General features: G+C 43.4%; 1 protein-coding gene across 14 annotated transcripts in view; it reads right to left on the bottom strand.

The window, feature by feature from the left end:
• Window positions 1–24,122, bottom strand: part of LOC133474115 (A-kinase anchor protein 13) — a 226,047-nt gene that overhangs the window by 188,900 nt on the left and 13,025 nt on the right. For all 14 annotated transcript variants that reach the window (XR_009787354.1, XR_009787353.1, XM_061765461.1 and 11 more), the window contains exon 2: window positions 7,491–7,534. Coding sequence is in view for 12 of the 14 variants with exons in the window: in XM_061765461.1 (XP_061621445.1) it covers window positions 7,491–7,523 (33 nt within the window). In the remaining 2 variants the exon portion in view is untranslated. The remainder of the gene's footprint in view (window positions 1–7,490; window positions 7,535–24,122) is intronic.

Genomic DNA, 24,122 nt, shown 5'->3' with positions numbered 1-24,122 from the left:
AAATAGGCAGCTGAGCTCACAAAAGATTAATTTGGTTGTTTAATTTCACCCTTGATCATTGGGCAGGCAGTCCAGACATGCAACTATTTGTATACAAGTCAAATAATTATTCATGTCTTCTTTCAGTTTAATTGCATCAAACTTGATCGCCAGCTTCGTTTCCTAGATTTGACGTCATGTGATATCCTTTACACAGCGGTCACAGCCAAATGCCATTCGATTTTGCTTACATTTTTTTCAAGATGTGATCAATAATCATTGCCACACAATCGACCAACTATGACTGTTACAGGGATTCCCGACACGAGATTTCGAAAGGCGCACAATGAATTACTTGGCGCAGCGGTGGTACAAGGCGGCACATTCCTTTAGCGCTGTACCAATTATTTTTTTCATTTGTTTTCTTCATATTTCTGCCCTATAAGGTCTTTTCATACAAATATTTACTGTAAATATGACAACTATTGCGTTACCATAGATTAGTGACTACGGACCCTTCTGACGTATTTACAAATTTGGGTAACGTTTTTAATTAATTTATCGTGGCCCTTGGAGGACAGCAAGGCGTAAATTGGTTTCGGGCGGCGCAAATAAGCTTTTATTAATATTTGTATTGACTCGAGGCAGAATTTTTTGCATTGACCAACTGCGCATGACTTCTAGTGCCACATGACCATGTATTCTTACACCAGTCTAGTCAATCATGCAGGAGTAAAGTCAGAATTACAATAAAATATTTTTATCCTCAAAATGTTCGTAGACCGAGGACAACCTGTGCTAGGTACAGTAACTACTAGCTATGATTCTACATGAACAGTAGTATGGATGGATAGAACACCCTGTGTCAAACCCACAATCTGGCATTCAGTAAAAAGTTGCACGGAGTTCCAAACAGCAAGTGGCAGGCTTTTAGTATGCGAGGGGAGTCTTGCGGTCACACACAGAGGGCCAAGTAGTGATTGCAGTAAATGAGATGTAGATAGGTGGAGGCCAGCAGGCATGACATTGTCTCCATTAAAAACTAATTTCTTATCTCGGCCCAGATTGGAAATTAGGAGGTTCAGGCACTACTGAGCAGAAAGCTACCTCTGCAGATTTGTGACTCTGCAGTCTGTGCAAGAATGAAAACATATTAGTGGGGAAATAAGATCTGCACATTCACAAGGAACCAGCGATAGCAGAGTCCATTTAGCAAAGCAGTTGCTCAAATTATTCCTGACAGCAGCAAAAAATATTTTTTTCCACAAATTGTTTTGGCCTCAAATTAATATCCGCTCATCATAAATAACATTACCAGCCGGCGACTTGTAAAAACAGACGCTCTCGAGTAGACTTTCTATCGATCAGTCTGCGATGACTACCTTTGTACAAGTGCATGAGGAGAAGGTGCTCGGAATAACAAGCAGCTGTCATTTCATCTCATTCATCATCAATAAGTGGTAAAAAGGAAGTGGGGGACAATTACACCACAATGATCCACTAATTGTTGGAAGTTTTGTGGGGGGGAAAGTGATGCCGGCAAAAAAACTCAAAAAATCCGCCATTTTGAGTAACGAGCGAAGAAACGCGTTACTTTTTTTCTACAGTTACTTCTTCAATCCAACAATAGTTATTTTTGCATCATCAATGTCACTCACCAAAACGTAATTTGTAGCTGATGATTCAAACAAAGAGCAGTTCAAGTGTGCAGTAGCATTTAACCGAGACCACCCTTTTTTCCAACAAAGAGAAGAAAGCGATTGGGAAGTGATTGTTGATTCTACAATGCACAATGACGGTGCAGTATCATAAAAGTGCAAAGAAATGCACAATTTCACTGTCGCCACACTTTTTATTTTCATTAGTAAAAACTGTATTTGATTGTTGTTACTTTTTTATTGACACATTAAGAATACAGTTTTACTGGCGTGTTAAACGCACAATGCATTGTGGGTTAATTATTCATACCGAGTGAGCGATCATCAATCGGTCATGGTGAGTAAGGACTGACTCACTGAAGGATTTACAATACTTAAATAATAGCTTAAATAATATTCAAGCTTCATAGCGGTGCTCCTGAGCCCGGGCCCCCCGGACTGGATAACTGCTTGGTTCCCCCCCTTATCGTTCCCTTGTCGGGTGCCCCTACCGCCCTCCTTTCCAACAAACAAGGGACATCCTCCCGCGCTTGGGCTGGGCGAGGACTGGCCCTGCAGGTTGGGGGGGTGTCTTGCTCTCCTGGGGTTGGCATGTAGTCCCTGCGGCCTCCTTCGGGTGGCCGGTTGTCGGGGTGCCTCGGTGTGGCCGGTGGACCGCCCTGGGTCCCTCGGTGTGGGACATGTCCCGTCAGCCGGGCTGCTCTCGGGTGGAGTCCTGGGTCCGATCCCGCCTCTCTATTTATTGGGTGGGGTCCTCAGCCTCCGCGGTGCAGTCACAGCAATTACGGGACACTTCTGTCAGTCATTGTGCATGCGAAACGGTGTCAATTCACTTGCATGTGTCCACAGGCACACACCCCTGGGACTTTTTTGCTGGGTGTAGGCCACTCACTTATTGCAACAAATAACTCATGAATATGCTAATTGCTTGGGTATCCCCTCACTCACACTCACCTCCTATAGACTTTTATAATTTACATAGTCACACCCACCACACTTCAGTTGTAGAGCCGGGTTCACGACCCTTGTCCTGCAAGCTTCTTCTCCTGTCCTTGTCCTGTCCTTCCCTCACAAGGTGTAGCATTACAGCCCCATACAACACTCATATCTAATGTTTCATTGGTCTAGATATGTAATGATTTATTTTTCTCATTTTGTTTACAATTAGTGCTTGGTCTTTTGTCTTTGTCTCTCACTCCCCTTTAAAAACTTTGTTCTGTTCGACTGATCGACTCTGATTCTCAATAAATATCAATTATAATACTAACAAACCACAGCGGCAGCTTAAAAATTCCACCGTGACACAGTAAAACTGTTGCGGCATAAAAGGGAAACAGATTCTCCATTCTGCTTGCCCTATCAACCTAACAGGACCAAAAAAAAATAATAATAAAATTTTAAAAAAGTAAAATAAATAAATAAATATTTACAATGAAAAGGGAGAACTCTCAACTTCGTCTGTGAGCTAGTGGAACACGCTGCACGGCTGACGTTGCGTAGTAAGAAAAAATGTTCTCCCTCTTGCATCAAAATTACTGAGGTGGGAGCAATGGTTTTTTTTTTGTAACGTAGTTACTTTTGAAATCCAGCAATCAGTATAGTAACCAAGTTACTTTTAAGATCAAGTAATCAGTAAAGTAAGTAAGTTACTTTTTCAAGGTAACTGTGGCAACACTGGTCAATTTTGGGTTTTCATTTGCTGTAAGCTATAATATGGGGGTGCACAAGCCATTGTAAACTGTAGGCCGGTCCCAAGCCCGGATAAATGCAGATGGTTGCATCAGGAAGGGCATCCATCTTAAAACTTTGCCAAACAAATATGAGCGTTCAAGGAATCTATCCCGTATCGGTCGTGGCACGGGTTAACGACATCCGCCAGCAGTGCCGTTAACCTACATGGCGCCGGTGGAGATTCAGCTACTGTGGGTGGAAGACGAAGGGTAAGAAGAAGTGGGACATTGAGAGGACTGAGGAGAGGAGAAAGGAATACATAGAGATGCGACGTAGGGCGAAGGCCAAACAAGAGGTATATGATGACATGTATGCCAGATTGAAACAGATCTATAGAGGTTGACCAGACAGAGGGACAGTGATGGGAAGGATGTGCAGCAGGTTAGAGTAATTAAGGATAGAGATGGAAATGTGTTGACTGGTGCCAGTTGTGTGCTGGATAGATGGAAAGAATACTTTGAGGAGTTGATGAATGAGGAATATGAGAGAGGAGGAAGAGTAGAAGAGGTAAGTGTGGTGGACCAGGAAGTAGCAATGATGAGTAAGGGGGAAGTTAGAAAGGCACTAAAAAAGATGAAAAATGGAAACACTGTTGCTCCTGATACAGTACCTGTGGAGGTATAGAAGCATCAAGGAGAGGTGGCCGTGGAGTTTTTGACAAGGTTATTCAACAGAATTGTAGCGGCTGAGAAGATGCCTGAGCAATGGAGGAAAAGTGTGCTGGTGCCCATTTTTAAGAACAAGGGTGATGTGCAGAGCAGTGGGAAACAGAGAGGAATAAAGTTGATGAGACATACAATTTAGTTATAGGAAAGAGTAGTGGAGGCTAGACAAGACAGGACAGAAGTGAGTATTTGCAAGCAACAGTATGGTTTCATGGCTAGAAAGAGTACCACAGATGCATTATTTGGATGTGCTGATTCTCATCCCAGCCACTTCACACTCGGCTGCGAACTGCTCCAGTGAGAGTTGGAGATCACGGCTTGATGAAGCCAACAGAACCACATCATCTGCAAAAAGCAGAGATGCAATACTGAGGCCACCAAACCGGGCCCCTTCTACGCCTCGGCTGCGCCTTGAAATTCTGTCCATAAAAGTTATGAACAGAATCGGTGACAAAGGGCAGCCTTGGCGGGGTCCAACCCTCACCGGGAACGAGTCTGACTTACTGCCGAATATGCGGACCAAACTCTGACTCCGGTCATACAGGGACTGAACAGCCCGTATCAGGGGGTTCGGTACCCCATACTTATGAAGCACCCCCCACAGGACTCCCCGAGGGACACGGTCGAATGCCTTCTCCAAGTCCACAAAACACATGTAGACTGGTTGGGCGAACTCCCATGCACCTTCAAGGATCCTGCCGAGGGTGTAGAGCTGGTCCACTGTTCCACGGCCAGGTTGAAAACCACACTGCTCCTCCAGAATCTGAGATTCGACTTCCCGACGGACCCTCCTCTCCAGCACCCCAGAATCGACCTTACAAGGGAGGCTGAGGAGTTTGTTCCCCCTGTAATTGGAACACACCCTCCAGTCCCCCTTCTTAAAAAGGGGGACCACCACCCCAGTCTGCCAATCCAGAGGCACTGTCTCCGATGTCCACCCAATGTTGCAGAGGCGTGTCAACCAGGACAGCCCCACAACATCCAGAGCCTTTAGGAACTCCAGGTGAATATCATCCTTGCCAGTGAGGAGCTTCTTAACCACCTCGGTGACCTCAACCCCAGAGATAGGAGAGCCCGCCTCAGAGAACCCAGACTCTGCTTCCTCATGGGAAGGCGTGTCAGTGGAATTGAGGAGGTCTTCGAAGTATTCACCCCACCAACTCACAACGTCCCGAGTCGAAGTCAGCAGCGCGCCAACCCCACTATATACAGTCTCGGTGGTGCACTGCTTTCCTCTCCTGAGACGCCAGATGGTGGACCAAAATTTCCTCGAAGCCGCCCAGAAGGCTTTCTCCATGGCCTCACAGAACTCCTCCCATACCAGAGTTTTTGCTTCAGCGACCACCAAAGCTGCATTCCACTTGGCCACCCGGTACCCATCAGCTGCTTCAGGAGTCCCACAGGCCAAAAAAGACTCATTCTTCAACTTGACGGCATCCCTCACCGTTGGTGTCCACCAACGGGTTCGGGGATTGCCGCCACGACAGGCACCGACCACCTTACGGCCACAGCTCCAGTCGACCGCCTCAGCAATAGCGGCGCGGAACATGGTCCACTCGGACTCGATTTCCCCCGCCTCCCCGGAACATGAGCAAAGTTCTACCACAGATGCATGTTTTGCCTTGAGGGTGTTGATGGACCATGGTCTCAGATCGGTCGGAAAAGGGTGGCGTGCCCTCTCCAGGTCGAGGATGAGATCCTGCCCCAAGTGGAGGAGCTCAAGTATCTTGGGGTCTTGTTCACGAGTGAGGGAAGAATGGAACGGGAGATCGACAGGTGGATCGGTTCAGCGTCTGCAGTGATGCGGACTTTGTATTGGTCTGTTGTGGTAAAGAAGGAGCTAAGCCGAAAGGCGAAGCTCTCAATTTACCGGTCGAGCTACGTTCCTACCCTCACCTATGGTCACGAGCTGTGGGTCGTGACCGAAAGAATCAGATCCCGGATATGAGCGGCCGACATGAGTTTCCTCCGCAGGGTGTCCGGGCTCTCCCTTAGAGATCGGGTGAGAAGCTCGGTCATCCGGGAGGATATCAGAGTAGAGTCGCTGCTCCTTCACATCAAGAGGAGCCAGATGAGGTGGCTGGGGCATCTGATTCGGATGCCTCCTGGACGCCTCCCTGGAACAAGCTTTGAAAGTTTTTTTTCCCAGCTAGTTTTTTTTTCTATCATTAACTTGCATCAACATCCAGAGAACGTTTTATTATTATTATTTGTTTTTTATTCTTTCCACACTATTTGTCACTGTTGTTTGGTGGTCAAAATTATTTATATTACATACTAGTAGGGCTGCACTATTATGGCCAAAATAATAATTATGATTATTTTAATCAGTATTGTAATCACGATTGTTAATGACGATTATTCCTCATGTTGGGAATATTTGGTGGTCAAAATGATTTATATTGCATACTAGTAGAGTAGCACGATTATTTTGATCAGTATTGTTGTATTCACGATTATTCCTCATGTTCGGGAAAAATCTTTATTTTTAATTGCACTACTTTTCAACAAACAATATGTAACAGTCTTCAATGAAAAATTAATCTTTAAAAAAGAATAAATGAAAAGTGAAAAAATTCTACTTTATCAAGGGCTAACTGAATAAATATGCTGTTAAAAAATGCAATCACGAATTGCTACTTGGAATGGAAGCTAATACAGTTAATGCATAAAACGCAATAACATTAGGCTGTAAGCACACACTTTTCATTTGAAAATCTCCGTCTATATAGTGAATTGTCAAGGATGGGTACGTCTCCATTGTTCCGCTTGACCATTGGTCAGTCGTGCACGGTCACAATGATTTAGGACACGGTGGGACGACTGGTTAGCACATCTGCCTCACAGTTCTGGGGACCGGGGGTTCGAATCCCGGTCCCTTCTGTGTGGAGTTTGCATGTTCTCCCCGTGCCTGGGTGGGTTTTCTCCGGGCACTCCGGTTTCCTCCCACATCCCAAAAACATGCTTGGTAGGTTGATTGAAGACTCTAAAATTGTCCGTAGGAGTGAATGTGTGTGTGAATGGTTGTTTGTTTCTATGTGCCCTGCGATTGGCTGCCGACCAGTTTAGGGTGTACCCGCCTCCCGCCCGGAGATAGGCTCCAGCAGCTCGCGACCCTAGTGAGGATAAGGGGTTAAGAAAATGGATGGATGGATGAAGTCAACTGTGTTAGTTCCACACACATTGCCTTTTAATTCATAGGTTTGATATTGATCCTGGTTATAAAGCACCCCAAGTCACATGTTCATTTTAGTTTCTACTGCATGCTGCTGAGAAAATGGACGTTCATAATTTGGACACCCTTTACTTAAATCATGCAAACATTTTTGGCCCAGCCGCCTAAAAGAATCAGAATCGAAAATGATCTGGAACCGGAATGGGGATCGGAATCACTCAAATTCAAACGATGCCCAACCCTAGGTCAGACAGCTTCCGTGAGACGAATTGTGATACTTACATACAGTGGAGCTTGCTGGGGAGTAAGTTTCATTTCCCTGGGAACTGTAAAGACAAGAGAAAGGCGGATGAACATTTTGTTTCGTAAAACAAATGGATGTTACAAATTTTCAACGTGTGTGCATAATGTTGAAAACGTCTCAACAAGGTGTGAGGCATCCTCAAGAATGTAGAACCTAAATGATCTCACTTTTCATAAGGCTAATGTCCATACATACACAGAATACAAGGTACATCCACAAAAACAGTTCTGAAAATTCTGAGGGACATTTTTGCATCCTACTCAAGCATTTCAAATAAATAAGAGTGTATAAGAGTGAATAAGAGTGAACCACACCTATTCTCAGTTCACCATTAATGAATTTTTAATTTTAAACATTTTTGTTTTGTGAAACCTATCCTCTGCTTTTTGCAAAAAAAAAAAAAAAAAAATACACCTATTAGCGTTTTAGTGCACAAGATGGTGCAAAACCCTGGCTAATAGGAAAGTAGTAATAAATGTAAAAAAGAATGTTGAATACCCCGCCTTTGGCCACCGCCCAGCTCGCACTGCACCCGACCCCTATGGCCCCTCCCACAGGTGGTGAGCCCATGGGAAGGGGGACCCACGTTACCCTTTCGGGCTGTGCCCGGCCGGGCCCCATTGGTGCAGGCCCGGCCACCAGGCGCTCTCCTTCGAGCCCCAACTCCAGGCCTGGCTCCAGAGGGAGGCCCCGGTGACCCGCGTCCGGGCAAGGGAAACCTGAGTCCATAATTTGTCTTCTTCATAAGGGGTCTTTGAGCCGTGCTTTGTCTGGTCCCTCACCTAGGACCTGTTTGCCATGGTTGACCCTGCCAGGGGGATAAAGCCCCAGACACCTTAGCTCCTAGGATCAGCTCTACACCCTTGGCAGGGTCCTCGAGGGTGCATGGGAGTTTGCCCAACCAGTCTACATGTGTTTTGTGGACTTGGAGAAGGCGTTTGACCGTATCCTTCGGGTGGTCCTGTGGGGGGTGCTTCGGGAGTATGGGGTACCGAACGCCCTGATACGGGCTGTTCGGTCCCTGTACGACCGGAGTCAGAGTTTGGTCCGCATATCCAGCAGTAAGTTAGACTCGTTTCCGGTGAGGGTTGGACTCCGCCAAGGCAGCCCTTTGTCATCGATTCTGTTCATAACTTATGGACAGAATTTCTAGGCGCAGCCGAGGCGTAGAGGGGGTCCGGTTTGGTGGCCTCAGTATTGCATCTCTGCTTTTTGCAGATGATGTGGTTCTGTTGACTTCATCAAACCGTGACCTCCAACTCTCACTGGAGCAGTTCGCAGCAGAGTGTGAAGCGGCTGGGATGAGAATCAGCACCTCCAAATCTGAGACCACGGTCCTCAGTCGGAAAAGGGTGGCGTGCCCTCTCCAGGTCAGGGATGAGATCCTGCCCCAAGTGGAGGAGTTCAAGTATCTTGGGGTCTTGTTCACGAGTGAGGGAAGAATGGAACGGGAGATCGACAGGTGGATCGGTGCAGCTTCTGCAGTGATCCGTTGTGGTAAAGAAGGAGCTAAGCCGAAAGGCGAAGCTCTCGATTTACCGGTCGATCTACGTTCCAACCCTCACCTATGGTCACGAGCTGTGGGTCGTGACCGAAAGAACGAGATCCCGGATACAAGCGGCCGAAATGAGTTTCCTCCGCAGGGTGTCCGGGCTCTCCCTTAGAGATAGGATGAGAAGCTCAGTCATCCGGGAGGATCTCAGAGTAGAGCCGTTGCTCCTTCACATCGAGAGGAGCCAGATGAGGTGGCTGGGGCATCTGATTCGGATGCCTCCCGGACGCCTCCCTGGTGAGGTGTTCCGGGCACGTCCCACCGGGAGGAGACCCCGGGGACGACCCAGGACACGCTGGAGAGACTACATCCTTCGGCCGGCCTGGGAACGCCTCGGGATCCCCCCGGAAGAGATGGATGAAGTGGCTGGGGAAGGGGAAGTCTGGGCAGCCCTGCTAAAGCTACTGCCCCCGCAACCCGACCTCGGATAAGCGGTAGTGGATGGATGGATGGATGGATGGAATGTTGAATACATCTTGTCTGAAAGACTAAGATCTTTGAATGTCGGTGAGGAGGTAAGTTTAGCCTGGCTTATCAGTGTAAGTTACGCACGGTCTTTAATGCATCTGCATGAACACGTACACACACTTCAGGTGCACTTTTTAAAAATTGTAACTATTTTATTTTTAAGGGTAATGCAGGATAAATTTAAAATGACATCAAAGTGATTTGGAATTATAGTTTGTGGGAAATTGAAGGTTTGAACAAGTAATTTGGGCAATGATAACACATTTTTAGGGGTGGCATTAATTACTTTTGGTTTTTCGCTATTCTGTCCAGAACCCCCATGAATAGTGGGAGTTTACTGTCTCCATTTTAAAAAGCACCCTTGTTTGTGTGGGCTAAGGTGTTTTATCTGATTGATTCTGAAAAGTGACATCGATCGACCAATGCAACCAAATACAATAAGACTTGATGTCAGCCAGCAAAATGTAATCATCATCTCAATGGTGAAACCTGAAGGGGCTGACTCATCTTGAAGGTCAAAGAAAATGTGCTGTGGATGTTCCCACATAATTCATATTCAATTGGTATGTTATTTGTTGTTAATCAAAGGTGACAGCAAAATCTGTCTTATTTTCATTGGCACATGGTCATTGAATTGTTTTTAAGAGGAACCATTAAGAAAATGAAGAATGAATATCCCCTCCTGGAGCCGTCACCTAATCATGGTGGAGGGCTTTGTGTGTTTTCAACTATAGTTTCGCTAAAAATGTGGTTTTTATTATGCATATTGAGCCCTCCCCGAACATAACCGAAGGTCAAGACACCGGGATATATTTATTCTATCCACCGCAAGGGCTACCGAAAGTGACGTTGCAATTGACAAACACAGCGCGTTACACAGTTTACGCAATGGCGAACAACGTGTTGGAATATGAGGAGGAGGAGGATTGCGAGGTATAGGAGCACCCAACTGAGCTTGGCATCGTCAAACAATACATATTTGAGCCGATCAGGTCATCAGAATAAAAAATAAATAAATAAATATGACAGTGATTTTAGCATAGAAATGTAAACATAGACTCCACCTTGTGTGGCTTTCCTCATTGTTGCACGTCCGCCATACTGGATGTGGCATGACCGGCCACACAGTAAATGGACTGAACTTTATAAAGCGACAAGCAACAAAGTGCACAAAAATAATGCCTCTCATTCACCTATTTACATACACGCTAATACTGTATATTTAGGAAAGTGACTAGCACCAAAAACATGTTTTTAGCTTTAAAATCTGATGATTACACGTTTACCCTCATATACACAGTATATTCCAATATGTATCATCACAGTAACAGCATTAGATACATTAGTTGCTATAAACACTAATGTAAACTTTAGAAAAAATTGTCACGATAATAATATGACAGTATACAGCACAGGTTCAAACTCATGGCCCAGGGGCCAGATGCGGCCCGCCACAAGATTTTATGTGGCCCGCGAAGGCAAATCATGTGTGTCAACTTCCATGATTCTTGTTAAAATCTGTACCTAGATTACAAATTGTCATATTTCGTAAATAACGTTGAGATATTGCAATCATTTTTGTGTTACCAAATATGAACAATTGTTGAAAAACCCATTACCCTTGATTTCTGATTCCAAAACTAGTTTATAAATTTCAGGTATAATAATATGAGGTGATTCGGCTGTTACAGGTAATTAAACATTTTTAAGGTTTCACAGTCATAAAGACCCTCTGAGGGAAACCGTAACTACAATGTGGCCCGCGACAAAAATTTGTTTGACACCCCTGGTATATAGCATATATATATATTTATTTCATACTCTTAAGTGGCTATTCATTAAATTTTTTGAGGGGTAAATGTACTTTTGTTGTGTTATGATCAGTGTAAAAACATTTGATCAACACTCCAAACATATGCTGTGACTGAGCAAGTTTGTATGACTCGACTTGACTTGCTTGAGTCCCCCCACATTAACTTGTGACTTGCTTGAAACTTGAAGGTTAGAATAAAGTAAAATGTAAATAGGATAAAGATTAAGAAAGTTCGAAACTCAGATTCAACAAAATAGTCACACCTAAAATCTTGACCGCCATTGACTTAGTAATATAAAGTTGGTGAGCAATTGAAACATTTTCATTGGTTTTAAAGATTCGTAACTTTATAAATATTTATCACAGGAAAATAAGATCTGTCTGATAATGCTAGTCTCATCATCTCATGTAAATTAATTAATGTGAACCGTTCCACCACGAATGTCCAGTTGTCTACCCTATTTTGTGTCGCTTTGTGAAACCGGTGTCGGCGGTTATTTTTTAATAACATTCCGGGGTGCACTACTGAATGAGTTTACATACATACATGGATTTTTATCAGGACACTCGCTCTTAAAAAATATTGTTGAGTTTCTGGCTATGTTAAATCTTACAAAAAGAAGAATAAAAAAATAAAACTAAGAGCAATACATAGGCTCATTGGATTGTTATTCCTACATGTATTATCCTGCATGGCCTAACACAGCTAACAAATGTAAATCAATCGATAGTACAGAGGTTGTACAGTGGCTATGAAAGTGTCAGAACATTGTTGTTGACAAGGTGACAGTTAAGCCCGACCTTGGCACTCATCCCAAACCCGTGGGAGGGTTCACAGTGCAACACACGCACGCACGGCAGACAATACACTCTTGCCAGTTAGCCAAAACCACCAGGTCTGTGTCGGCCTTGGTTTGTACAGGGACAGCTGACAGAGAGAAATGGGGGGCTTGGCTTCAAAATTAGGCCAAACAGTAAGCTGTTTGCCACCTTCTTTCATCTGTGAGTAAAAACAAGAGGAGGTCCCGTGACCCACTGCCATCAAAACCATTGTCGTGCTACTCATAGGAAGATCAGTTAAGTCGAATTTACAAGCTAACGTCTGATCTCAGAAAGACCCCCTCTAGTTTCTTAAAGGGATCTTGTCACATTCACAAGTCACAGAGCTGGCATTCTCCTCAGTTTTCCTTTGTTTACTGTTCCATAGCACTTAAATAAGTCATCGCTGAATTCAGTTTAGCGCTGAATAAATCACATGATACTCCAAGACAGGGGAGGAACACCAAAAGGGGCTACAAACAATCTCTGCACCAAATATTTTTCCGCTTTTGTGCCGAATAAATAGTAACTCCCTCCTCCAATTCGAATTAGTCAGATCAGGTAAGAGGATAATCAGTGCTTCTAATAATACTCAAGTCTAATCCGCTTGCCTTAAATGCACTGGGACAGATAGCAGCTTCTTTGCCGCATGCATAGGTTTGATAAGACTGTCACACAATGCGGCCCGAGAGGCTCTTTTCTTTGTTTATGGGGAAAAAATGTACATTGGACAGAACTTGTGAATTGGGTATAAAGTTTGGCCAAAAATCCCGGTTGGATACGTACCGTGGTTTCAGGTACTGTTCAAATCATGTTGGGTACATAAGGGAACAAAATGCTAATCATAAAAGTGCTCTTCTTTTGTGTAAACAGGACTAGGCTTGACATTTAAATTAAAACAAAAAATGGAAGCAGTAAATAGAAATATGACTGTACAACCCCAATTCCAATGAAGTTGGGATGTTGTGTTAAACAAATAAAAACAGAATACAATGATTTGCAAATCATGTTCAACCTCTATTTGATTGAATACACTACAAAGAAAAGATATTTCATGTTCAAACTGATAAAATGTATTGTTTTTAGCAAATAATCACTAACTTTGAATTTTATGGCTGCAACACGTTCCAAAAAAGCTGGGACAGGTGGCAAAAAAGACTGAGAAAGTTGAGGAATGCTCATCAAACACCTATTTGGAACATCCCACTGGCGAACAGGCTAATTGGGAACAGGCGGATGTCATGATTGGGTATAAAAGGAGCTTCCCTGAATTGCTCAGTCATTCACAAGCAAAGATGGGGCGAGGATCACCTCTTTGTGAACAAGTGTGTGAGAAAATAGTCGAACAGTTTAAGAACAATGTTCCTCAACGTACAATTGCATGGAATTTAGGGATTTCATCATCTCCGGCCCATAATATCATCAAAAGTTTCAGATAATCTGGAGAAATCACTGCACGTAAGCGGCAAGGCCGAAAACCAACATTGAGTGCCCGTGACCTTTGATCCCTCAGGCGGCACTGCATCAAAAACCGACATCAATGTGTAAAGGATATCACCACATGGGCTCAGAAACACTTCAGAAAACCAATGTCAGTAAATACAGTTCAGCCCTACATCCGTAAGTGCAACTTGAAACTCTACTATACAAAGCAAAAGCCATTTATCAACAACACCCAGAAACACTGCCGGCTTCTCTGGGCCCGAGCTCATCTAATATTGACTGATGAAAAGTGGAAAAGTGTTCTGTGGTCCGACGAGTCCACATTTCAAATTGTTTTTGGAAATTGTGGACGTCGTGTCCTCCGGGCCAATGAGGACAATAACCAACCGGACTGTTATGGACGCAAAGTTCAAAAGCCAGCATCTTTGATGGTATGGGGCTGTGTTAGTGCCAATGGCATGGGTAACTTACACATCTGTGAAGGCACCATTAATGCTGAAAGGTACCGTATTTTCACGACCATAAGGCGCACTAAAAAGTCTTATATTTTCTCCAAAATGGACGGGGCGAGTTATAATGTGGCGCGCCTTATGTGTGCACTGAGTTCCAAAATCTATAAATGTTGCTGTGTGATGAGGGCTCCGCTTGCCTGACTGGAAGCATTTCCTGCCAACACGCTGCTTATACAGAGGGAAAGCGGACGTGGCTGAGGACAGCATGCGGCCGTTAAAGGTGGAAGGGTGCGCGTGAAGGAGGAGGCTAAAGGCACACCCCCAGTAGGTACAACAACAACAAAACTGAGATAATTGTTTTTGGCAATGAAGAAAAGAGAATTGCTGTTAGTAAATACCAGGAGTCACTCTCTTTAAAAATCAAACACCAAGTCCAAAATCTTGGTGTTCTGATAGATTCCGACCTGACTTTCAACAGTCATATCAAATCAATTACTAAAACTGCCTTTTACCATCTGAAGAACATATCCAGAGTGAAGGCTTGCATGCGTCAAGCAGACCAGGAGAAGCTCGTCCATGCCTTTATCTCAAGTAGAATTGACTATTGTAATGGTCTTCTGACTGGACTCCCTAAAAAGAGCATAGAATGCTGCGGCTCGGGTTCTGACTAGAACAAAGAGGTCAGAGTATATTACTCCAATTCTAAAGTTTTTCCATTGGCTTCCAGACAGCTTTATAATAGATTTTAAAGTTCTGCTACTGGTCTATAAATCACTAAACGGATTAAGTCCTGAATACATGAATGAAATGCTAATAGAATATAAACCCAGTAGGGCTCTGAGATCGACAGACTCAGGTCCAATAGTGGAGCACAGAATCCAAAGCAAACATGGTGAAGCAGCATTTAGCTATTATGCTGAACACAAATGGAATAAGTTGCCAACAGAAGTGACGTCAGCCCCAAGTGTGCATGTTTTTAAGTCCAGGTTAAAAACGTATTTTTCCCATGCTTTTCAGAGCATTTCCACTTTTAAATGATATTTCTTGCACTTTATGCTGTTTTAATTGTATTTTACCTTATTTTTTTCCTCTTTGTTTTAAATGTTTATAAGCTGTTTTTCTGTTTTTAAATGCTTTTAATCATGTAAAGCACATTGAGTTACCTTGTGTATGAAATGCGCTATATAAATACATTTGCTTTGCTTATGACGAGATATATACAGACACACACACACACACACACACACACGCTTGCTTCGCTTCTGCTTCCTCCTTCACCGTTCGTAGCGCGTCCACTGTGGGCACGATGCAGGAGTGGGGGTCGGAGTTGTTGTAGGCAGCCAGACCAGACTGCAGTTCCGTAGCTCCTCAATGAGAGTAGACAATTAACTACGTAAAGGTAGTTCTGCCTGTGTCGAGCAGAAACCTACGACTGTATCTGTATCAGAGCGGACTTGGTGCGTGAGAGTTAACTGTTGCGATAAACCCGTATTTTAACCCGACTCCTGATATAGTGTTGTTTCGTTCGCAAACGTTTCGTTCGCAAACGTTTCGTTCAAAAGAACAAATCTTTTGAGTTAACGTAATAAGCTGAATTAGTTTATGAAATGATGCTGAAAGAGCTAAACAGCACACTGAACCGTAGTGAGGTTGTTCAAAACGTCAGGAGGCACTTGGAGTTGTTGTGTCTGTTTGTCCCCACGCAACACACACACGGGATAGTTAACCGGTTTTAACTATAACCGCAGCAGCACACGTTATTCAGCCATTAGTTGACTACAGCAAACATATTTGAATGACATGTGAAGGGATAGTCTCCAGCGCCTTCAGTGGATAGGCCCACACAGTGCTGCAGCTGTGCAGGTCCATCCAACTTCATGACAATCTGTGAAACTGGTGCTTGCGTCTAATTTTTTTCTAGCTTTCCAGAAGCCGCTACGGGTTGTTTTTAGGACTCCTAAAGTATTTTCACTCGGATGTGAGCATGTTCAGGACTCCAAAAAAGGTGATTCAATGGTCAGAAGATAAAAATAAAACAAACACAGCGATTCCAAGTCAATCAACAGTTGTACGTCAGCATTTTTTCCTGACAACTGTATTGATTCATTCATGATCACGGTGCACTTGAACATAGTTGAAGTAACAGACATCAAACAAACGTAGCTTGACTGGTGCTCCGCTGGCTGCACTCACAGTTATAGTCTGAGTTAATGGGTGGTTTAATCTTGGCAGGCAGTGTCAGGTGACCTTGAGGGATGCCGTTTCCCATACTTCTTCTCTTACAGACTTACAGTGGAGACTGATAATCGGGTTTTGTACGACTACCTTGTTAAAAGTATATGCTTTAAAAGGTTAAGTTAATGACTCAGCCAATTAACTAATTGCTGTAATTATTTTTTTCAGTATAAAACAGATTAGGTTAATGTCCTTTTCCATGTTGTGGAAGATGAATGGCTAAAAAAACATACACATGACATTAATTTTAACTCCATTCTGGTATCAGAAATCATGTTTAGACCAAGCTGTACTATACAGTTCAGTTTGTATTGGTCAACCCTAATTCCACTTGTGTTCACAACATCGAAGACCAGCAAGACTGCATGTCATTTGCTAATTAATGAAACAAAGAAAATGATCGCCACACTGCACTGGGTGGTGCACTGAGAATATCTAACCTGTAAACCAGAAGCACAGGTTTTTTTTTTTTTTTTTTTTTTTAATGGCACTTTTTGTGTTCTTCCTATTCAGATCATTCATGGCAACAGAAAAGATCATTCTTGTCGACCAATCAACTTATGGCAGAAGTAGTCCCAGACGGACCCACACCACAGCCAGAAAAAGGTTATGATTGAAAACATACGGGGTGCTTCTATTTTAAGCGGTGCAACATATTTCAGGGTTTACGGTAGTGATGTACTGCACCGACCAATCACATGCGAGTTCCGCCACCGTTTCAGCCCATCAAATCTGCATCGTGGGCGGTAATTACTGAAATCCCTCACTGCACACAGACCAGACAGAGACAAGGAGGGAAGAAGGGAGGGAGAGATAGAGAGAGAGAGAGAGAGAGTGTGTGTGTGTGTGTGTATATGCATGATAAAGCTGTTGTTTTTGGAGTCTGTAAAATAAAAGGTCGCGCCGCTGTTTTTTTTCCCCAAAAATGAGTCATTTTGATTAGCTCGCGAAGGCTACGCGCGCGGTCATGCGACTGCCTTGTGTCGTCTGATTGGTGAAAATTTTGTCATTTTAATTGGCTCGCAAAGGCTACATGCGCGGTCATGTGACTGCCTTGTGTCATCTGATTGGTGAATTGGAGTCAAATGACATTGGTGATCCCATTTGATTGGCACAACAGTCACCCTATGCGGAAGTTGAAGATGGAGTCTAAAAATAGACGCGCACATGCAAGAATGAATAAATAAAAGTAGTGAACGGCATGTCGATCATTGTAACGGAGTAAAAGTATCGATCCTTCTTCACATAAATACTCAAGTAAAAGTAAAAAGTATGGTGCATTGAAAATACTCTGACAAGTACAGTTTATGGAAAATGTTACTTGAGTAAATGTAACGCATTACTACCCACCTCTGATTACTAGATTGGACATCAATGACATTTTAAGCCTGTATTTTGAAGTTGGCCACGGAGCGCGGTGCCGGCCCCTAATGAAGCCTTAACCATACATTCGCCCTCTGGTGGCTGGCTGACTAGGTTGCGGGCACTGCTGCAAATGAGGCACTTTTCATATGCAGCAGTCCCCCCATTTTAAATGTAAAAAATTGTAGACAATCAGGCTCATTTAATCGTGGCAGCCAAAATCGCAGTCATGATTATAATGCAATTAATTTTGCATCCCAAGGCAAATCACATTGATTTTTAATTTTAATGGGATTCAAATTAAACTGTAAAGCATTTCAGAAATGCACAATCCATCCATCCATTTTCTTTACCGCTTACTGTATTTTCACGACCATAAGGTGCACCGTATTAAAAGGCGCAGTCTCAGTTACAGGGTCTATTTCTGTATTTAACACATACATAAGGCGAACCGTATTAATGGGGGCAGGCATGGTAAAACATATGCTAGCTTAAAACATACGGTAGCATGCATGCACCCTAAAACAATGTTTTTAAAAAGGCTGCAGGAGCAAAACTGAGTTCGGTTGTACTTTATTGAAGTATTTAACAATGTACTCATGTTATTTTTTTTAATCAATCCTCATCCACAAATCCATCAAAGTCTTCATCTTCTGTATCGGAAGTGAACAGCTGGGCAAGTTCTCAATCAAACACGCCCGGTTCCCTCTCGTACTCGTCGGAGTCAGTCTCGTTGCCGTGCGGCTCCTCAGAAATGATGCAGGCTTTTACGAAAGCTCGAACAACAGCGCAAGCAGACACGTTAGCCCAAGCATCCACAATCCATTCACAAATTGTGACGTAACTCGCCCGGCGCTGCCTCCTAGTCTTAGTAAAGCTGTGTACGCCATCTGTCATCCATGGCTCCCACGCCGCTCACAACTTCACTTTGAATGCCCTGTTTACACCGATGTCCAGCGGTTGGAGTTCCTTCGTCAAGCCTCCCGGAATGATGGCAAGCTCAGAGTTATTGCACTCAGTCGAATGGTGACTGTAGAGACGCTTCTCCCGGCTCTTCTTTGATCATTAATCCATTGCTCGAGTTGGTATTCCAACTCGGGCCACCACATCTTGTTTCTGCAGAAACTCACCGTCGTCTTCTTGACTTGGCAAAGCTCGTTTTGCTGCTTCATCCACTTGCGAACCATGGATTCGTTGATTTTGAATTCTCTCGCGGCTGCTCGATTCCCATGTTCCTCCGCGTAACTAATAGCTTTCAGTTTAAACTGTGCTTCGTAAGCGTGTCTCTTCGTTGGTGCCATTTTTGGGGGTCCTTAGCCAAACCATTGCACATATCGGAACTATATACCTACTGGGGGTGTGTCTTTAGCGTCCTCTGTCACACGCACCCTTCCCCCTTTACGTCCGCATGCTGTCCTCAGTCACGTCCGCCTTCCTCTATATAAGCAGCGTGTCGGCAGGAAATGCTCCCAGTCAGTCAGGCGGAGCGCTCATCATACAACAACATTTACAAATTTTGGAACTCGGTGCACACATAAGACGCGCCGGATTATAAGGCACCCCGTCCATTTTGGAGAAAATTTAAAACATTTAAGTGCGCCTTATTGTTGTGAAAATACGGTATGCTCACTAGGGTTGCAGGCTGCTGGAGCCTATCCCAGCTATCTTCGGGCGGGTGGCGGGGTACACCCTGAACCGGTCGCCAGCCAATCGCAGGGCACATAGAAACAAACAACCATTTGCACTCACATTCACACCTACGGGCAATTTACAGTCCTCAATCAACCTACCACGCATGTTTTTGGGATGTGGGAGGAGCATGTTTTTGGGATGTGGGAGGAAACCGGAGTGCCCGGAGAAAACCCACCCAGGCACGGGAAGAACATTCAAACTCCACACAGGCGGAACCCCGGTCCCCAGAACTGTGAGGCAGATGTGCTAACCAGTCGATCACCGTGCCGTGAAATGCACAATCATTAAACAAAATATAACCATAAAGAAAATAATAAGTCCTTGTCCAGTCATCATTCTAAATCTTTGGTGGTAAATATTAGTAGGCTACCTTTAGCTGTTAGATAATTTTATGAGATTTCAAAAGCAGGAAAAAGTGGTCTAAATTACATAACTAACATTTTTTCAAAATTGAATTAAAACACAATACTTCAGTTAATGTTGATATTGGCGGGGGGGCGGCACGTCAAACGTACGTTGCGGGAATATGCTTAAATTAGGTGGCAAATGGGCAGCGCTAACACTGCCGCTCTATGAGAAATGCTATACAAATAAAATGTACTCACTTACTTACAAGATGAAATTCTCTAGTGGACTCCCAAAAAGTCTGAAAAATCTACGTCCGAAAAAAACAGGAAGTGTGTCTGCCATTTTGGTTCAACACATCCAATTTATGTTCATTTTGCAGGGTCTTTCTAAAATGCATTTCACCTGTAGAGATTGTCCAATTTCTTTAAAAATTTAACTTTGCCAAAAATATAGGCATACTAGACAGATGGGTGACCGTTAATTGAGAAAAGACTGTCTACCTTTATTTTTGCCATTTTAGTTTTATTTGTGCCATTTCCAAGGATATAACTTGTTCTACAGATTTTGCGCAATGTTGAATTTTTTGAGGGAAACCGCCAACTCAAACTTCCCAAATTTGGCACGTGCTTATTTTATGACAATTTTGCATGATCCCTGTGCGAAAGGGGCTATGGACTGAAAAGGAAAACAAAGGTTGACACAATGCGAAATTCCTTCCAATGCACCAAAGATTTGGTCACCCAAAGTCCGAAAAGACTTGTTGACAAAACAAAATGGACAAATCAGGATGTTGTGGTGACGCAAGCAAAAACCATGAACAGCACTCTCCTCTCTGGATAAAGCTCGGAGGGGCCACCAACGACAAGGAGGTATGCTCTGTGCCCGTCTCAATCTCTCTGTTCAGCAGCTATGACGGTCAAAATATTAATTAGGGCTGGGCGATAATAAAACATTAAAAATACATATCTATAGATAATTTTTCCTTGAAATATTTGAGACGCAGTCAATAGACTTCAATAGATTGCATTCGTCTATGTTTTGACAGACAATACGAATAGTCAATAATAATGTGAACTGCTCCGTGCTGAACCCATTTACTTGGTGTCAATAAAACCATGCTAAGTTAGGTTGACGCACACAGCATATTAGCAGCGAAACGCAAAAGACGCTAATGTTAGTGGCCTACTGCTGAGATTGTGGTGAACTACTCTGTTTCTTGTGACACTTTACAAAACTCCACACTGCCGAACTTTACGGGTCTTTCTTGTCAACGATGTAATTGTTCATACCCCCATCCGAAAACAACAAACAAATTGCATCTCAAAAGACATGCTACCAGTAAGGACAGGTGAAAATAAGGGATTCAAGTGGATGATTAAATTAATGGACTCTCATTATCAGCTCCCCTTGCGTGATTTGGAATTGGTCAGATTATGCATGTTTTAGTTTTACACAGTTATATAATCTTCCATGTACTGTTCAACTTTTGACAGAAAATAAATATTTAAATCAAAAGGTTAAGAGTAAAAGGGATCATTTTAGATAGTTTCATATTGTGAAATGTGGCGGCACAGTGGTCGACTGGTTAGAGCATCTGCCTCACAGTTCTGAGGTCTGGGGTTCAATCCCCGACCCCGCCTGTGTGGAGTTTTCATGTTCTCCCTGTGCCTGCGTGGGTTTTCTCTGGGCACTCCGGTTTCCTCCCACATACCAAAAACATGCATGGTAGGTTAATTGAAGACTCTAAAATTGCCCGTAGGTGTGAATGTGAGTGCGAATGGTTGTTTGTTTATATGTGCCCTGCAATTGGCTGGTAACCAGTTCAGGGTGTACCCCGCCTCCTGCCCGATGATAGCTGGGATTGGCTCCAGGACTCCCGCGACCCTTGTGAGGATAAGCGGCTCAGAAAATGGATGGATGGATTGTGAAATATATCAATATTGACTGACATGAAAAAAAATATGATCGGCTTTGTAGTGAGGTTAGTACAAAGTCATAGCCATAAATGCAATTTTACTAATAATTGGCATTATAATTTATTACAGTGTTCGGGCTCCGTTTTTGGTTTCAGCCAACAAGTTACATTTTGGTGCATCACTACCTTACAAATATGGAGTCTGACTCTGTTTGGAAAACATCTAGAGCATGAATTCCTGGCTAGTCACTAGTCCCAAAGTGAGCAACATTAGCAATGCTGTGTGATTTATTTATTAAAAAAAAAAAAAAAAACGCTGTTTGTGTGTGACTGACTGCGGTTTGATGTTTAACTCGGTGTTTGTTCAACTCCCCACTCCCACCCCTGACCCCCTACGTCCTGCACTGGTTAACCGCTAGTTAGTGGCGTTGTGACAAACACTGGGCCAGACCTCTGCGACGTGCTGAACCATCCTGGAGCTTTTTTTTTTTTAAGGCTCGCTATCAGCACCGTGGCTATATTAATCCACGCAACGTCATCACCTTAGTCCACAGCCATTTAGATAGTCATGGCTGTGTGATTTAATCAATCCTGCCCATTGATGTGACCACCTCCCCACCCCCTTCACACACGCACCCACGTACACACACACACACTACTACCCCCACTGCACAAAAGCGGCCTGTGTGTACACAAACGGCCAGCAGACAACACCAGGACGTGGGATGAAAGGTCCCCTCAGTGTTTGTGGTGACAGTTATTACCCTGGCCTGCTGAAACCAAATACCTGTCAGCCCAAATAGTATTATCTTATTGTGAGAGGCACACTGGGGCCAAGCCTATCATCAGGCCCAGGGACTTGATCAGCACGTCTCCCCAAGTTGGATGCCACCAATCCGACCCCCACCTTTTGTTTCCACACCATTTGCCGCAGAGAAACTTTGTGGACGTTGCTAAGCAAACAGAAGAACTGTCACCACACGAAGGCATGGTTACCTCTTGAGAAAGAATGCACTAGATACAACCCCAATTCCAATGAAATTGGGACGTTGTGTTAAACATAAATGAAAACAGAATACAATGATATGCAAATCATGTTCAACCTATATTTAATTGAATACACGACGAAGACAAGATATTTGATGTTCAAATTTATAAACTATTGTTTTTAGCAAATAATCATTAATTTAGAATTGTATGGCTGCAACACGTTCCAAAAAAGCTGGGACAGGGTCCTGTTTACCACTGTGTTACATCACATTTTCTTTTAACAACATTCAATAAAGGTTTGGGAACTGAGGACACTAATTGTTGAAGCTTTGTAGGTGTACAGCTTCAGCTGTTCAACAGTCCAGGGTCTCCGTTGTCGTATTTTACACTTCATAATGCGCCACACATTTTCAATGGTAGACAGGTCTGGACTGCAGGCAGGCCAGTCTAGTACCCGCACTCTTTTACTACGAAGCCACGCTGTTGTAACACGTGCAGAATGTGGTTTGGCATTGTCTTGCTGAAATAATCAGGGGCGTCCATGAAAAAGACGTTGCTTGGATGGCAGCATATGTTTCTCCAAAACCTGTATGTCCCATTCTGCTTTAATGGTGCCTTCACAGATGTGTAAGTTACCCATGCCATTGGCACTAACACAGCCCCATAACATCACAGATGCTGGCTTTTGAACTTTGCATCCATAAAGTCTGGATGGTTCTTTTCCTCTTTTGTCCGGAGGACATGACGTCCAGAATTTCCAAAAATAATTAGAAATGTGGACTCATCGGACCACAGAACACTTTTCCACTTTGCATCAGTCCATTTTAGATGAGCTCGGGCCCAGAGAAGCAATTAATCGATTAATCCACAAATATCGACTACCAAATTAATAAAGATTTTTGATCATCAATTAATCGTTTAGAAGTCTTGTTTCACTTAAAATTGCCCAAAATCCTTGGAATTTCAGCCTTTGAACAGTAAACTAACAATTATATTTATTGTAATAATGAAGCAGAATATCTTTGTGTTTCATAAAGATAATACATTCGCAAACTTCTTTTACTTTGGAAAACAATTAACATTTTTGCTAGTGATGCACCAAAACTTCGGCCGCCAAAATGTTTCAGTGGAAAATGGCCCAAAAGTGCTTTTTAGGTTTCATACTGAAAGACTTTTGTCTCCAAAATTAAACAGCTGAAACAGGATGTTGTTATGACGCAAGCAAAAATCCACGGCCAGCACACAGTTGTGTACACTATATTGTAAAACACATTTTAAAAAAAGTAAATAAATAAAAGAATAAACATCTACATTGAACAATCCCCCAACCTTGTTGCTTTCTGCTGTTCGAGTGACAGGAACTAAGGGGAATGCTCATTGCACGCCATTATGCTCCGCCCTAACTACCTCGTAGCAAATTAACGTGTTCACCTGTGGAATGTTCCAAGCAGGTGTTTTTTTTTTTAGCATTCCACTACCTTTTTTTTTGCCCGTGTCCCAGCTTTTTTGGAATGCGTTGCA

This window comes from Phyllopteryx taeniolatus, chromosome 2 (genome assembly GCF_024500385.1).
Source record: "Phyllopteryx taeniolatus isolate TA_2022b chromosome 2, UOR_Ptae_1.2, whole genome shotgun sequence".
NCBI classification, from domain to species: domain Eukaryota; kingdom Metazoa; phylum Chordata; class Actinopteri; order Syngnathiformes; family Syngnathidae; genus Phyllopteryx; species Phyllopteryx taeniolatus.
The sequence above is the reverse complement of the archived record's forward strand: the minus strand, read 5'-3'. Positions and strand labels throughout refer to the sequence as shown.